This window comes from Chelonia mydas, chromosome 5, assembly GCF_015237465.2.
Source record: "Chelonia mydas isolate rCheMyd1 chromosome 5, rCheMyd1.pri.v2, whole genome shotgun sequence".
Taxonomy (NCBI): Eukaryota; Metazoa; Chordata; order Testudines; family Cheloniidae; genus Chelonia; species Chelonia mydas.
Window position 1 is genome coordinate 99,332,834 of NC_051245.2, and position 18,254 is coordinate 99,351,087.

The window sequence follows — 18,254 nt, forward strand, 5'->3', positions numbered from 1 at the left end:
CAGAGTCTGGCCCTACATTTTCAACTAAAATACAGTGTTTTGGACAAGGAGAATTAGGCTGCTACATTGAAGAGAAACACTGACAAGCAACACTGTTGTCTCTAAAGCAGGTGGACAGTTTTCATATAAGCATAAAAGTTGCCATACCAGATCAGACAGCTGGTCCACCTAATCCACTCTCCTGTCTCTGACACTGGCCACTACCACATGGAACATTATAAAAATGTCTTATAGAATTTTAACAGACACCAAGATAATATAAATAGAGAACAATAGTCTCTCCATAGGTTTTTTGAACCATCCTATGGCGCTTCAAAGAAGAACTATATGCCTATTATGGAATTCTACAGGATGGCCTGACAAACCTAAAGAAAGGATAAAGGCCACATTCTCAGGTGGTGTAAATCAGCAGGCGATGACTCATCAGGAGAGGATCTGGTCCAAAAGTCTCTATTAAATTTTACATGATTTCAGAGCAATTTCTATACAACCCTATTGGTTTCATCCCTATTAAACTGTATACCACCTTTCCATAAGGGATACTTCAGAGGAAGGTGGAAGAAATCCCCTAATGGATAATTATGTAATGACCTATCCATAGGGAAAGTTTATTCCTAAATCCAGGTGATTAGTAAACTGATTGATTTAAAACAAATGACTTAATCTTTAGAACTCCTATCACTTTCTCTTTCGCAAACCTAAAGAATGGTTGTAAGTGGGGAATATATCTGTGGTCTCCAAAAGAGGTTACTAATTATTAATCTTTATAGTTCCATAGCATGTCTTTATCCAAGGATTCAAAAACTTTGTTAACAAGTCTATTTACCACCACAATAGGTATGTGAGCAACAGGTAGACTTCTTTGCCCATTGCTGAAATGGAGCCACCTCTCATGTAGAACACAGCAGCTGTTTAACAGTGCACCCCAACATCAACAACAATTTAGGGCAAGAAGTAAAGACCGTTGTTTCTAGCTGAAGCTACAGGAGGAATTTAGGTAGACAGAATGTAATTACTGACTTAGAATTTGACCAGGATATGGAAGTCAATACCTTGTCTCTATGAAAAATGCCACTGGATCTTTGACATCTTATACGGTCAGGAGTCTGATTTGTTTAACACCCCTCAAGCACCATCCTGGGGCATTGGTTTATTACTGACACAGAAATGCACCTACTAACTATGGATTCATAAACATCTTTTTCTGCAGCACTTGAGAGCCCAGTGGACGTGGTTTCCCATCCTAGCTCTGACACAGCCAGAGCTGATAGGCTCACACAGCATAGCTGCGGATCAGGTTAAAGGAAGTGAGCATGGAAAATTAGAAGGATTTTCTGCCATGTGCTTTGCTTCATTTTATTCAGATTACAAGAATGAGTTTCATTTTAAAACCTTTACTGAGTGTCCAAGCAAAATTTTTTTTAAAAAAACATAACAATCATTACCAAAAATTGGCTCTGGAGTAGTGTTCCATGTAGAGCTGCTCATCGGAAAAAGGAGCCAAATGAATGTCACTAAATGTTGGAAACATCATTCCTAGTAAACAAAAGATAATATATAGTAGCAAAATTCAAATGGCTGGTTAGCTCTGTGGAAACATGTACAGAAAATACCAGCAAGCAATAATTGCTTTGCACCTTGAACAGACTAACACTGATTCCCATTACAGGTAATAATATGTAGTTTATTGAAATGAAGTTATAAGTTAAAGCAATCAATAACAAAAATATCCACTTATGACGTGGGTCAGGATATTTCAGAAGCCTGCCAAGAATGATAAAGCATTATAAGTTTTATGTCACTATATTAGACATTTAAACCATTTTCTCTTCTTTAAAGTAAGTAAAATGTTAGATGTTACTCTAAAACACCTTTTCACCATTTCCACAATTGGAGAAACATGCTTATTTAGAGCTGACCATATACACAACTCTTTCCACAGATATTATCACAGAAGATATGTCAACAGACTCAATCATAAATGAAACTGCAGAGTACCAACGAGGTAATCCTCAAGGGGTCTAGCATTAGCAGCTTGACATAATAATTACATGGGAACTTGTATCCAGATATCTCAAGAACGCTTTACAAAGCATTAATAAAATAAAGCTCAAACATGTAAAGATAAGTATTATATCAATTTTACAGATGGTGAAACTGAGGCATATAGAAGTTTACATACCTCACACAACAAGTTATTGACAGAGCCGGGAAAAGGATCCAAGTGTCCTGACTTCTATATTAATTAGGGACTGAATCCAATGGCCACTGAAGTCAATGGGAATTCTTCTACTGATTTCAGAGGGCAGTGGATTAGGCTGCTTGATAAGACTTCAAAAATAATACTAAAGGAATTTTTTGCACACTGTTGTTTGTGCATCAGTGGGGAGCAGGGGCCATAGAGCAGTCGTTTTTGGACTGGAACATGTTTCTTCAAACATCTGTTTTAACTGGTGCAAAATGTGGTGCACAAATGAAAGAACAAATGGCTTTCTTTTTGCAAATACAACAACATGTAGCAAGAGACCACAGAACTTATGACCACAAAAAGAATCACACATCCACTCAGTAAATACACGTTTCTTTTAAGACCTGCTGCTTAGAGAATACTAACACTTCTGCAGAGTAAAACCTGGGATGGGGATTAAAGGTTTTTAAAATTGCTCATGAGACCATGCTGCTTCAGCTTCTGCTACTACACACTTGGCACTTATACAGCATTTTACATTTTCAATGTGCTCTATAAACAATGATTAATTCTGGAGAAACAAGATGGGTGAGGTAATATCTTTTATTGGACCAACTTCTGTTGGTGAAAGAGACAAGCTTTAGAGTTGCACAGAGCTCTTCAAATCGGAGATCGATGCAACTTGAAAGCTTGTCTCATCAATAAAAGATATTATTTCACCCATCTGGTCTCTTTAATACACACAGCTACAACAACACAGCAAATAATAGCTAATTCTAACTACCATTCATGTGTGAGGTAGATATAAATAAGTCTCATTTACATTATACAGATGGGGAAACAGATACAGATAAATTAAGGTCTGCGTGCTCAAGTGTCCATTAATTTTTGATTCCTTTAGTTTTTAAGTGACCAACTTCCATTTCAAAGGGCCCAATTTTCAGAAGTGCTAAGCACCCACAACTCTGACTGAAGATAATAGTACCTGCCAGTCATCAACACTTCTAAAATATCAGGCTCTACCGCACTGGTTCCCAAACTCAGGGCGGGGGGGGGGGGGGCGTGAAGAAATTCCAAGGGGGGGCGCGAGGCTGCTCGGCCCTTGAGCTCCTGGCCGGGGAGGCTAGACCCCGGCCCCTCCCGTCTTGTCCACCCTCCCCGGCAGTGACACTGCTGTGCGGGCAGCCCAGCTTGCACCCGCCCACCTCCCAGGATTTCCAACAAGCTAGTCCTGCCGCTCTGAGCAGCCTGGTGAGGAGGTGGGGAGCAGGGGGAGGGGGAGTTGGATAAGGGGCAGGAGGTCCTGGGGGAGCAGTCAGGAGACAGGGAGGGGGGGGCTGGATAGGGAGTGGGGTCCTGAGGGGGGTGTTAGGGGACAAGGATCAGAGGGGGCTGGATGATGGTAAAGGAGAGGTGGGGGGCATGAGGGTGTCTCGAAAATTAAAAGGGGGGCATGATGCCGAAAAGTTTGGGAACCACTGCTCTACCGTATGTCTACATTCCAATGAAAACCCCTTCCTGCTGTACACAATTCTGTCTGACTCAGGGCTGGGCCCAGGGCTCAGGACCCTGCAGTGTTGAGGGTCTGACTTGGTCCAAACTCCATCTATTGCAGTATTGATGCAGATCAGGCCCGGGCCCCCCAGACTGTGGTCCTGTGAGTCTGAAAACTTCTCTCACAATCCCGTAGGACTGTCTTCTTAATCAACACACAGGAAAGGGAAGCCACCCCTTGGTTCAAGTACAGCGGCTCCACATTTAATACTTCCATTTTATTCTGTCTGCTGAGCTGCAAGCATAGTGAATCTTCTCCGTCATTTATGATGGCCACCGACATGAAGAAGTCCTTTGCCAATCATGTTGCTAGCTGGTCAAGGAAGCGCAGCCAGATTTTGGTTAATCTCTGGTGCGAGGCAAGCAAACAGTGACTTTAGCAAGAGTTCCAGGAATGACGACACATACCAGGAAATATGAAAGAAGTTTGCAGCATTGGGGATTCACTGGACCAGTGCAGGGAGCAGATTAAGCAGCACAAGAACGATGGGAATTCGCCGTCATCCTACCCCTTTTTGAAAGAGTGTGACCGGGTGCTGGATACTGTGCTGAGCACTGAGCCACCAGCGCTTCACAGCAGCCTGGTCAGCCAGGCCAGTGACCTTCTCATCCCTAAATCCACTCTAGGACTGGAGGGGAGCCAGCAAGTGCCAGATGAGGCTGACAAAGTGACTCTAGTGCTCAAACTGGTCCCCAAGGAGGCTTTGCTGCCTGCGTAGCAGGCAGCATATTTGGGTCCCTACTCGGAGGAGCTTTCTGATGTCCCCCTAGAGAAAGAACCAGCTGCGGAGCTAGCAGCAGAAACACAAGGGGCAGAAGGAACCCCTCAACCTGGTAAGTTTCTAGCACCATGTTTGTTGTTATTAATATAGGGGTTGGAAGGATTTCTGGTTTATGACCCAATGAAAAATTTATTACAAGCCGCGGGCAGCAGCACATATCTGCTAATGGCGGACTGCATGGCAGTACATTGGCATCTCCCCCTCGCCCCCCAAACCACCAGGTGGAATTCAAAAGGGAGGCTGAGAAGTGCAACCAACAGCGAAACAAGCATTTGAAATTAACTTTTTACTGGAAACTTGTGCATTCTTACAGAGATGTGCTGGGGTGTTACAAGTAAGCGACTTTATATTGCCTTCTCTTTCAGAATGCCATGCCATACAAATCAGGGCATTGCACAGCGTTAAGAGCCCCCCTGTAAAAGAGAAACGGTTGGCTGGCCAGGGTTTTTATGCGGTCCAGAAGTGTGCTGAGGGGAGGGGGTTGGCTGTTTAGTTCTGAGAGAGTTCCTGTGCATTGGCATGTAGTCGAGGGTAGATGTGCTCAGAGCAGCTTGCATCAGGAGTCATGGGGAGGCAGTAATTCGTTTGGATGCGAATGCAGTTTCCTGTTAATTCACTCAGAAATTCTGATCTAGTCCTGAGCACTGACAGCCGCAAACTTTTCCTATAAGAGAAACTCTAGACAGGTAGTCAAATTTCAATGAAGAGCATATTGTCCCGGCCCTCTTCTGTAAGTCGCCAGCCCACTTCACTCATAGATGTGCAGCTCCGTCGCCATAAGTCTGAAAAATCTCTGTGCCATTATGGCATACTCCTCCACCCCATCCCAAGGGCCAAACAGGTCTGCCATTTTTAAACAGAAAACAATTATAAATAGTAACTCACCATTGTTTGCGCAGTCTTTTCACTGTGATTAACTGAATTGTGTCCACTGAGCTTCTGGGATACTTTTTCAAAGTATCATTTTTTGGCCTTGGAGATTCCACAAGGCGCTTTTGCCTACTGAACCTGTTGTGAAGCACTGAAACAATAGCGCACTGTTTGATGTCTGCTTTTTGGCCCTTCAACCTCTGCTGGTCCTTCCACCTCAGCAATATGGGCCCACTGCAGCAGGTCCTTGGGATGTAGAACTGTAACAGACCAGTCCAAACAGAAGTGTTTCCGTGATGAACTTAAAATGGACATTCTGGACACTGCCAACAAGCGGGTGCAGTACCAGAGTAAGCAGAAAGGCACAGGCAGGCTGCCGAGCCAAAGGACAGTATTTCAGCGCACAAGGAGAGGCTTGCAACACAGTTTCTGTAGCAGGAACATGGGCTGAGGGCGATGACAGAGCCCAGCAGAAAGACCTGTTTGAGAGGTTGCTTATGCTTGGGGCTGCCAGAGTACAGGCTCCGGCTGCACCCACACCATGTCCTGGGTCCCCTCCATGGAACCCCATGCTGTAGACCAGGAACACTTTGAACAATTCCATCGTTGGATGCAGGGTTCCATGTAACTGGGACTTAAAAGAAGCTGAACAGAGCAAATCTACTACATGCAGTCCTACATCCCCAAGAAGGCTCCCTACCCCCTGCAGGCTTCCACACCTGTGCAGACGCCCACCCCTGTAAACGCCTCCACCCTCTGCAGCAGCACCAAGCGCGTGCTAAAATGTGGAAGGAAGGGAAAAGAGAACAGGATGCCAGGGGACACACAACAGCGGGGGGTTTATTTGTTAGCAATGTTTTACTGTTTAAAGTGTGCTTTATGCACTGTGTTTTATTAATGGTTTTGGTGTTGGTTTATTACTGGTGTTTTGGTGTGTGAATGACAGCTGGCCTGCCTGGCACTGTTTTTTTTTTTTTTTTCTCATTCATGTTCAAAAGTAAAGGCTTTTCTTTTATTAAGACATTTCATTATCATTACTGCATCACGTCATATAAGGTGTATTTCACATAATAAAAATAAACACATGATAAAGGACAACTGGTAAGTTATACCCATATGCTATTTCTCAAAACATTTATCTACATCAAGCCATACTGTGTATCTACAGTTCTTGCCACATAACTGCTTATGAAATGGGGAAAGTGGGTATGTCATTCACAAGTACAATCCATGGCAATCAATCCCTGCTCCCACAGTCCCATTTTGTTACATGATGTGGCTGTACCTCATTTACTGTAACCATTGTACAAGCACATTTATAAAAACACACTACTCTCCCATGGAAATCCATAATATGGGAGCATAGAGCATCCCTGATTTGTGTTCCCTGGGCACATCCTGCCCTAGATGGGATAGGTGCGCTTTCCGATCCATTACTGTCATAGCTCCATTCAGAGGCAAATGGCTCACCTTTGGCTTCAAAAAGGCTGTGAAAAGCACTGCAAGCCACAGTGATGCAGACAGGACTGATGACACTGGAATCCAAACAGGTCTGCAAACAGCACCAGCAGCATTTCAATTGCCAAACACACATTCAATCACCATTCTGCAGCTGCTCAGAGCATACATAAACCTTCTTTTGCCAGGGCCTCTGAGATCAAAATATGGTTTCATAAGCCAATGCAAAAAGGGGTGCAGAGGGTCCCCCAGAATAACAGTGGGGACAGTAACTCTATTTATGACAATGCCGTTTGGTAGCAAGAGTGTCCCAGTCTATGCATGAATGTAGACTCCCAGGTGTCAGAAAAACCTAGCGTGATGAACGTTTCCAGTGCAGCCCATGTTGGTGTCCATAAGCTGGCCTCTGTGGTCCATAGAGGCCTGCATGACAATGGAGTAGTACACTTTGTGGTTTACATACTCACGTGCTTCTTGAGGAGGGCAAACTGTGTGCATGAGTCCCATCAATGGCCCTACTCCAGTCTGAAAATCCCATTCTGGAAAGCCAGCAATTACTTCAGGAATATTGTTTTATGCCCACCACTTTTGGGTAAATCACATGCCTGATTGCCTCAGAAACTTCCGCCACCATCTTACCTACAGTTGACTTTCCAATGCCAAATTGGTTAGCAAGAGACCCGTAGCAGTATGGGGAAATCAGCTTACAGACGGCTATAACAACCTGCTTCTAGACCAGGGGTGGCCAACCTGAGCCTGAAAGGAGCCAGAATTTACCAGTGTACATTGCCAAAGACCCACAGTAATATGTCAGCAGCCCACCATCAGCTCTTTTCCACCCCCTCACGCTCCCAGCGCCTTCCGCCCATTGGCAGCCCTGCCAATCAGCACCTCCCCCTCTCTCCCCACACCTCCTGATCCACTGTTTTGTGGCATGCAAGAGGCTCGGGGGCGGGGGAGAGTGAGGGCACAACAGGCTTGGAGAGGGGGCGGGAAGGGGCGGAGTGGGGGCAGGGCCTGTGGCAGAGCCAGGGGTTGAGCAATGAGCACCCCCCCGGCACCTTGGAAAGTTGGCACCTGTAGCTCCAGCCCCGGAGTCGGTGACGATGCAAGGAGCTGCACATTAACTTCTGAAGAGCCGCATGTGGCTCCGGAGCCACAGGTTGGCCACCCCTGTTCTAGACCAATGTGGACATCCTCATTTGTGTTTCCTGACACCTGAGGGCCAGGGCAAGCTGCTCACAAAGCTCCAAAAATGTAGCTTTCTTCATGCGAAAGTTTTGGGCACACCGCTGGTCACCTGAGGTCTTCACCAAAATGTGGTCCCACCAATCTGTGCTTGTGGCCCTGCTCCAGAAGTACCTGTCTGTATACGGGGTATCAGCGGCTATACTGAGAGTCGCAAGCAGCATCAGCCAGTTCGAGTCTTCCATGTTTCCATGTGCATATCCTCCTCCTCCTCCTGTCAGGTGCCTTCTGTAGGTCAGAAAACGATGTCGGAATGTCCATCAGCATCTCATGGATGCTCTGTCTGTTTGCTGAAACATGAGTGAAAGCACAAGCAAGAGGAGTACTTCAAATGTGACTCCTCCATGTTGCTGGCTCCAGTTGCTGGGAGTGTGCAAACCCAAAAGATAACACAGCGGGTTATGTTGGGAACTTAGCAGGCTGCAACAACTTCCTGTAATGTGTAGGGTGGATAGTCAAGTTTTCCCACACTGTACCATCAACTGAGGGCTAGAGTGCTGGGGAGGGTGCTAGGAACCCCGGGACATGGTTTGGAGCCTGAGTCCAGAAACTGTAAACCTAGGGTCACCAATGAGTGTGGACACTCAAGCCTTGGGCTTGCAAGCCTAAGGTCTGTGGGGTCAAATCCACTAACCCTGAGCTACATTACAGTCTAGACATACCCTAAGAGTTTGTAGATAGGTACCCAAAATCAGAGGCGTTAAAATTAATGGACACTTTTGAAAACATCAGCCTAAGTGACGTTTGTAAGGCCACAGACCAAGTCAGTGGAAGAACCAGGATTAACACTCAGTAGTTCCCAGTTCCTAATCCTGTGCTCAGCCTATTAGCCCACATTCCCCTAACTAGTTTAATATGCTAAAAACATCCTGTTTTTCACACTGGTGTCATGAGAGAAAGTCTCTCTTTAACAAAACCTATGTTAGTGATCTTTTAGTTTGTTTTCAGGAATTCATCTAGTGAAATATAACTTATGGTAACTGCAGGTTCAGACTTCCCTTCAAGGAAATTTCTCAGGAGGCCCCTGGACTTAGAAGCCTCCTTCAAAACTTCTCCAACCAGTAACAAATTGAAACACAGATCCCATTGAACTGACCTGTGGATCGCAGTTGTTTCTGGCTGGATTGGACACATCACTGGAAAAGAGTGGGGTACCAAGAGGCCTTGGAATTAGGAATTTGGGTGGGGACTGATTAGAGCTGGTGAAAACATTTCAAATTTCACATTTTTTTTTTTCAAAGAAAAAAAGACATTTTTCATGACGTTTCCCATTCTTTGTCCAACTCTAGGTCTTTCTCTTCCCTCTCTTGCCTTGCATTTTAGTTTAGCTTGCCATCATGTTTTGCATTATAAACTTTGAACTGAGAGGCAACCCATAACGCATATGGTGGCACATTAAATTCAATGATACAAGAGGCAGCCAAGGGCAACACATCCAGCACATACAGGTTAAGTGCTGAAACAGCTGGTCTCACCGGCAAATCACAATATGAAACAGTAACAGTGGTGCTTCCAACATGCTCAAATGAAGGGAGAAAACTCAACTCTCATTTCCTTAGAGCCTACAGGAGGTGATGAAACACGACACCAACCAGTGCTGTCCAGAGCCACCATTTGGAGGTCCTTCTTGTCTCTTTTCTCTGAAAACTGTCATTTACCCCAATCCATCACTGGGCAACAGTGCTGGCATACTCACCGTTTGACTTCAACCATTTTTTGGAATGGAGGTAACTTTCCAGCATCCTCTCATTGAACAGCATGTAACCCATAGGTTCAGAAATAACCACATCGACGTTCTCTGGTAAAGAGATTTCCTCAATTTTACCTGATAAAACCATGATCTTATCAGAGAGGTTGTTACTTCTCACTAGTATCTGGAAAGAGTAAAAGGGGGAAAAAAAAAACAAGCATGTTAGCTTCCTTGGTTATGCATGGTTCTACCAGAAGTCTCTGGGTAATGTGAAACCCTCTGAATTGTTCAGTATCTAGTAACTTCATCAGCCTTTGAAAAGCCTGCACGGCAATTAAACCTTAAAAAATGGTACAGACTCATGCCTTACTACAAAGAAAGTTTCTAAATACTCTGATGAGAGCAAACTCATAGAAGTGTGCAGAATCAGCAAGCAGCAGTACAAGTTACATCATCTTTTAAGAAATAATTAGAATCAATATCTAGAAGAAAAGAATACAACACACGCGCACACAGAGAAAGAGGGAAGTTAATATCCACTACAGAAGAACACATAGCAGAGATCTTTAAGATTCTTCAGAAGAGTTCTAGAAAAGGCTATTCCTAACTGATCTACACACTCATAAATGCATGAATATTCTCAGGGAATGAATGTTCTCAGACAAGGAGGAAAGTCTGAGGCACGATGTTTCTAAACAAAAACAAAACAAGGAATGCCTTTTATAGAGCATGCACAATCCCTAGGTACCATGTGCAGAATCCTATGCAGGCTGAGAACCTCAGGGCAAACTTTTCTTAACTTTTTGATCTACATTTCTTTCATCTGAACAAGAGAAATTGACTCAGAATTTAGGTACTGGGTGGCAAGATGTTTGGGGAAGGAATAATCTCTCTAAAGTCACTCTGATTAGAAATGTATGTCATATTTATCTGTAATGTACCTTGGCACTCAGAGAACAAGTCTTCTTGTAGCGCCAAAATCTGTTTAGACAATGTTTAGAATTTGCCTGTAGGATACAAATACATACTGTGTTATACATACTGATAACATTATCTCGTGTGAACCAGCCTGAATGGGGAAAGGTTGTGCAAGGGGATGCTGTACCATGGAGCATGGCTTTGTGGGGGCACCTACTGCAAGAGCACAGTGGGTGGAGATTCAGAATGGGACAGGGGCAAGCCAGGAGAAGCAACCATACAAATCCATTGGCCAAAAATACAGTTACAGACAGCACAGTGGGGCTGCAGCTGCCAGCAAAGCCTTGAGGCTGCACCAGAGGTGGCATAGAGGCTGTGTATCCTGTCCCTGGATTGAAAGACACCCTCACCCCAATCCTTGAAAACCCATTTCCTTCTTTGTGTATGGGGGGACCATGATTTGAGTCTGTGCATCCTGCATTATAATGTAGACCACAGAAAAAAGGAGGAAGTTGGGGGAAAGAAATCTTCTACATGAAGCCATGTGGATTCCCAAGAAAAAAGCTGATTAGAAGAGACAAACCTCCCGATGTTTAAGTTTAGTTCAGGTGCTAGTGGAAGAGATCTTCAAACTTATTTCCACAATTCATTGTCAGAGAAAAGACTGTTCAGTGGCTGGAGCAAGCCACTAGCAATGAGTTGTTTGACCCTGAGCTATAATTAACAGGAACCAGGAACAGAAGACAGGGAAAGGCAGAGTGTATCCCCAGGAGTCAAAACAGATATTCATGTAAGAACTCACTTGGCAAACCCTACTGAGTTTGCCCCCATGAAAACAGCCTTTTATTGAACTTGATCCAACAGACAGACGTAGTTTTCTGAGTCTGGTTTCTGATATATGATCATGGGCACATATGGTATTGCCCTGGGTACATGTCTTGTTCCTCTTCAATTTTGTATTTGCTTGTAAACTTTTGGAACAGTGTTCATAGAGGCCATTCAGCTATTTTACCAGTCTTGTCCATTTTGTCAACAGTTCAATAGCAAGGTTATTTAAAATGCGACTAGAATGTTCTAAGAAGGCAAGGTACAATTCTTCAGCATCATGTATTTTTTTTTCAAACCCAACACAAAGAACACATTATTGCTGATATCCAAGAAAATTAGTTTAATTAAAGCTCCTTAATTAATGAGTGAAGGGGTAATTTATTTAATCATATTTGTAACCAAAAGAAATCATTGAAGTTTTTTTTTTTTTTCACATGGAAGTCAAAGTAGCACACAATTTCTTCCTGGTAAGATAATGTTCTTGCTAAGGTAGTTATAAAAAATGTAATAAGTATAATCTTTCCTTTACATGGTTCTTTTCACTCTGAAGGATGCCAAAGCTCTTTATGAACTATATACTACATATGAATCCCTTTCACTCCTGACTCTGGGATGGAACACAGCAGACGTTTAACAGAGCAAACTGCACAACAGTTTAGGGCAGGAAGTGAAAACAAATACCATATCCAATCAAAACTACAGAGTGAATTGGGCTGGTAGGTAGAATGTAATAACCCAAACTAACATTTGTCCAATCCCACCCCCCACCAAAACTGAAACACACAGACCTATTATTGTGAATGCTGCTGCCTGATTCCCCCGCTTCTCCATCACAGCCTCAAATACTCAGGAATTGGTTCATATCTTACCCAAACACAGCACATCTGTAACAGCATGGTGTCCCCTAAAGCCAATATGCACTCAGCTGGAAGAGTGCCATCTAATGAATCATCATCTTCACTTCCTGCAAGACCCTGCATTTATTTGGAGGACTCTCACCCAAATCCTGTCCAGGACTAACCCTGCTTAGCCAAACAAATTTGAGAATACAACCTGTGGTAAGCTTATCTTCCTGAAAACACCATCCTAGCCACTATGGATGTAGAAGCCCTCTACACCAACATTCCACACAAAGATGGACTATAAGCTGTCAGGAACAGCATCCCTGATAATGTCACGGCAAACCTGGTGGCTGAACTTTGTGACTTTGTCCTCACCCACAACTATTTCACATTGGGGACAATGTATACTTTCAAATAAGCAGCACTGCCATGGGTACCCGCATGGCCCCACAGTATGCCAACATTTTTATGGCTGACTTAGAACAATGCTTCCTCAGCTCTTGTCCCCTAATGCCCCTACTCTACTTGCGCTACACTGATGACATCTTCATCATCTGGACCCATGGAAAAGAAGCCCTTGAGGAATTCCACCATGATTTCAACAATTTCCATCCCACCATCAACCTCAGCCTGGACCAGTCCACACAAGAGATCCACTTCCTGGACACTACGGTGCTAATAAGCGATGGTCACATAAACACCAACCTATACCGGAAACCTACTGACCGCTATTCCTACCTACATGCCTCCAGCTTTCATCCAGACCACAACACACGATCCATTGTCTACAGCCAAGCTCTGCGATACAACCGCATTTGTTCTAACCCCTCAGACAGAGACAAACACTTACAAGATCTCTATCAAGCGATCTAATAAGTACAGTACGAACCTGCTGAAGTGAAGAACCAGATTGACAGAGCCAGAAGAGTACCCAGAAGTTACCTACTACAGGACAGGCCCAACAAAGAAAATAACAGAACACCACTAGCCATCACCTTCAGCATCCAACTAAAACCTCTCCAACGCAACATCAAGGATATACAACCTATCCCGAAGGACGACCCATCACTCTCACAGATCTTGGGAGACAGGCCAGTCCTTGCTTACAGACAGCCCCCCCAACCTGAAGCAAATACTCACCAGCAACCACACACCACACAACAGAACCACTAACCCAGGAAACTACCCTTGCAACAAAGCCCGTTGCCAACTGTGTCCACATATCTATTCAGAAGACACCATCATAGGGCCTAATCACATCAGCCACACTATCAGAGGCTCATTCACCTGCACATCTACCAATGTGATATATGCCATCGTGTGCCAGCAATGCCCCTCTGCCATGTACAATGGCCAAACTGAACAGTCTCTATGTAAAAGAATAAATGGACACAAATCAGACGTCAAGAATTATAACATTCAAAAACCAGTCGGAGAACACTTCACTCTCTTTGGTCACTCGATTACAGACCTAAAAGTTGCAATTCTTCAACAAAAAAACTTCAGAAATATACTCCAACAAGAGACTGCTGAATTGGAATTAATTTGCAAACTGGATACAATTAACTTAGGCTTGAATAAAGACTGGGAGTGGATGGGTCATTACACAAAGTAAAACTATTTCCCCATGTTTATTCCCGCCCCCGCGCTGTTCCTCAGACGTTCTTGTCAACTGCTGGAAATGGCCCACCTTGATTATCATTACAAAAGGTCCTCCCTCCCCGCTCTGCTGCTGGTAATAGCTCACCTCACCTGATCACTCTCGTTACAGTGTGTATGGTAACACCCATTGTTTCATGTTCTCTGTGTATATAAATCTCCCCACTGTATTTTCCACTGAATGCATCCGATGAAGTGAGCTGTAGCTCACGAAAGCTTATGCTCAAAATAAATCTGTTAGTCTCTAAGGTGCCACAAGTCCTCCTTTTCTTTATATGACTCTGTTTTCCATTGCTTTTCACTTTGCCAAACTTTAACAATCCAGGTTGAAATTTTCAGTGCTGGGTGTCTGCCCTCAGATTGACAATTTTTGGAAAATTTCAGTTGAAACAGTTCAGCCATTTCTCACGATGAAATTAGGGAAAATTCACTGATTTGCCCAAGTAAAAAAATTCTCAGAACCATTTTGCTGAAAAGCTTTAGCACATCCATTCTCTAGAGGAGGAATTTGAAAATTGGCTGGGGAGTCACCCTAATGACAGGGATGTGTCTTTTGCTAGCCCTTTGAAAATTTACCCATATTTTGCCAAATTACGAGTCTCTGGGGAAAAAAATCATAGGTCACACATGCTCAGTAGAGACTTACTTGTTTGAGAGGCAGCTAGAGTCGCTAAAGATTTGATCCATATCGAGTATGCTCCAGCTACAGGGGGCTGGGCAGAATTTTCCCACAATTGCTCCTCCCAGCTGCCAGGAACAGCGGTGGCTTAAGGTATAGGAACTAGGAGCTCCTGTGCTGTTAGTGCCCCAAGGTAGTGCCCAGGTGGAGTGGAGAAGGAGAAAGCCACCTGACTGGTATACTGAGGAGTGAGGGCTCGATATAGGAGCCAGAGAGTGGGGGGAAGCACCAAGGGATGGGGGCAGGAACAGAGGGGGACAAAGGCAGGCTGGGGGAACAGCAGCAGAACGGTCTATAACCACTAGAGAAAACTCTCTTCCAGGACCTGCAATTGAACCCAGGAGTTCTAAGTCCCAAACCCGGTGCTGTTGCCAATTTAAGCTGCATCTCCAATAGGAAGGTTCACTGATACAGCTATACCTGTACAGGTATACTGGGCTTCAGCTAATACACTGGCAAACTCTCTCATCCCCTTCTAGCAGCTGGTCCGCATACAAGATAATAGACTCCTACTGCTCCCCAGTTACACAACCAGCTCAAGTATTAGAGGTTTGTTTTGTGGATCTAAAGATTTGAACCCTGCTGAGCCTAGTTAAGGGTCAATATGATTCCATGTGACAATTTCAGGTGTGTGTGTGTGTGTGTTTGTGTGTTTGTTTTAAATTAGGAAATTGCATTTAAAACTATATTAAAAGATTATGGTTGCAAAGTCAAACACTCAAAAATTAGGAAATGCCACAATTCCCACAAATGTGCAATCTTTAGTTCAGCCCCCCTTGGGTATATATATGATGACATAATATGTTATCATGTAATTAAAGACTATTTTTTCTACTGGCCCCCTGCCTCATTCAGTACACAAGGATGGATCTACTCTAGGAATGAACCAGGATTGTGTAGTAAGGAGGACTGTTGCCTGTAAGACCCCTGCCTCATTTGTTGCAGAAGTTCGAAGCTGCACAGTGAATGAAGCAGAGGATTGCAGAAAGAAAAAGGATTATCTCATGGTTAAGGCAGCTGAATGCTGCCCTGGAGAACTGGATCCTAACTGCCACAGAGTTCCTATGTGATGCTGGGCAATTCACTTGAACCAAACTTCACAGGCAGTCACTAATTGTGTGTTCCATATTTTCTTGGTGCCCGAGACATTTGAGGCCAGATTTATAGAGTTCATGACTGCAACTGACCTCAACAGGAACTGTGCTCTATAGTGGGGCGCTTACATTGGCCAGAGACAAATCTGAGTGTAGACACGTGCACAACTAGGTCAATGTAAGATGACTTATGTTGACCTAATTTTGTAGCGTAGACCAGGCCTAATTCGGTGATTATATTTTGCCCTCTTTTGGCCCTGGTTTTTACTGGAAGTAGGAGCTATAAATATTTCAGATGTATTCATATAGTAGGCTTATGTTTATGAATCTATTGTAACTTTCATCTCTCTCATCTCCAGAAATTTTATCTAGGGGAAAAGGGGGACACAATTTGGGATGTAAAATCCTTAACTCCAAAGTATTTAGTGCAGTTTGATTGGTGATTCGGCCTTTTCATCTCATGACATAAGCCACTGACAAGAGTTCCAACTAGTGTTAAATTCCAGGTGCAAAAATATAATTTGAGGTTAAAAAAATGGAACTATGTGACAACTCTAACCTTCAAAATGGTAAGTTCTTTATGACTTTACAATTAAAATTTTATTGTCATAGCAGGTGAGTTCCATCCTACGTCAGTAGCAACCAAAAGTTATTAGCATCTGATAGCTGTTCTATGACCTAGGTGAAATAACTTCAGTGGTCTCAGTTTAGTTTCTGCCAGCCAGGTGTTTTTCCCTTTAAAATCTGGCACCTACATTGGGACTAATTGATTCCCTTGTTGATACAGACAGACGGAGGTTTGAACAGGTGTAGAGGTGCCATGATCCCCCAGATCAATCGAGACATTGGCAGGGCAGTGTGAGAAAGCTGTCCCTGCTATTGCCCGTGATGTACTTCTTAGATGGCAGTCCTCTGGTTATCCATGTATCTCTTGGGCCGTCATAAGAATATTAGAACAACCATATGGGGTCAGACCAATGGTCCATCTAGCCCAGTATCCTGTCTTCTGACAGTGCTCAGTGCCAGGTGCTTCAGAGGGAGTCAACAAAACAGGGTACTTTATCGAGTGACCCATCCCCTGTCATCCAGTCCCAGCATCTAGCAGCCAGATATTTAGTGCCCCCTCCAGGCCTGTAGAATGCTTGACCCTCTTGAGGAGGAAAAAGAAAAGGACTCAGGATGATAGGTTCAGTGAGAACCTGCAAGCCAGTCCTGCATCAAACCATGAGCAAAGGGCCTTGAGGGTGAACATGGCAGACACCATGGAGAAGGACAGAGTGGAGAGGAGACAGGCCCAGGAGTCCCAGCAGGAAAAGTAGACGAAGATGCACCAGGACATAATGGGGCTTCTCTGGAAGCAAATACACACTCTTTTGTTGCCCTACAGGTTCAACAGTCATGGCCTCATCATCCTTTGCAATCAGTGGAGAACTGCATTACAGCACTTCCCTACACTTCCCAACATTCCACATGGCAACAGGGGCCACATCCCTATCACTACAACTGCACCACGGGAATGGTAAGGACAACCCCAGCTTCCCTTACACTGACCTGTGAGAGCCACAGTTACTTTATGTGTAGCCAAAATGGCCTGGAATGGACATGAATATTCTTTCCCCTTGTTAAGTTCTGTTCCATTAATTTATTTTTAAAAGCTTTACTGTGTTTGTTTTGGAATTGCATGCACATGTTTTGCACTGGTTTTGGTACACAAGGAATTTCTATTTTTTGGAAATTAATTCATCTTCTTTGCTTCACAACACGTACTCCAGAATGCCTAGAGCTACTCAAAGCACTTACAGCTTCTTATTGTATCGGGCCACAAAACTCATAAATTCAGTGAAAAACACAGTGTACGTACTAAAAATATACAGCAAGCCCCACATAATTCAGAGGTGCATTAAAAGACATTTATATTGATAAATATTCACCAAGCACTAGACAACTCCTTCTTAATAGCCCCCCCAAAAAACTTTAGGGCCAGGTAAAGCATGGTTCACCAAACCCCATTACTGTGGCTGACTGTGAAAGTGCTCTTTCAAGGTCTCCCTCAGCAGCATAGCTCTGCACTCAGTTCTTCTAATAGCCTTTGCGTCTGGCTGTTCAAACTCAGCAGCTCCCCACCTCTGCCCTTCACCCCAGCAGTAACTCTCCCCCTCCCCTTTGCCTCGCCAATATCACTCAGGACACAACAAGCAGCTATAATCATTGGGATATTTTTCTCACTGAGATCCAATCTTGTGAGTTACCACCACCAGTGGCTCTTCAATCTACCAAAAACACATTCAACTGTCCTCTGGCACCTGCTGAGCTGGTAGCTGAATCTTCCCTCGGTGCTGTCAAGGAGTCCCCAAGGATCTCTATTGGCATTTCAACATTGCCAATGGTAATCTGCCAGGTGGGAAAGAACGTCCCTGTCTGCAGTTTTCTGAACAGTCCCATGT

At 44.0% G+C, this 18,254-nt stretch overlaps 1 protein-coding gene across 2 annotated transcripts in view; it reads right to left on the reverse strand.

Moving 5' to 3' along the window:
* Nucleotides 1–18,254, reverse strand: part of LOC102938927 (histone-arginine methyltransferase CARM1) — a 136,397-nt gene that overhangs the window by 24,201 nt on the left and 93,942 nt on the right. For both annotated transcript variants that reach the window (XM_037901876.2, XM_043547129.1), the window contains 2 exons: nt 9,797–9,974; nt 1,446–1,536 (listed from right to left, as the gene is read on the reverse strand). In XM_037901876.2, coding sequence (XP_037757804.1) covers nt 1,446–1,536; nt 9,797–9,974 — 269 coding nt within the window. The remainder of the gene's footprint in view (nt 1–1,445; nt 1,537–9,796; nt 9,975–18,254) is intronic.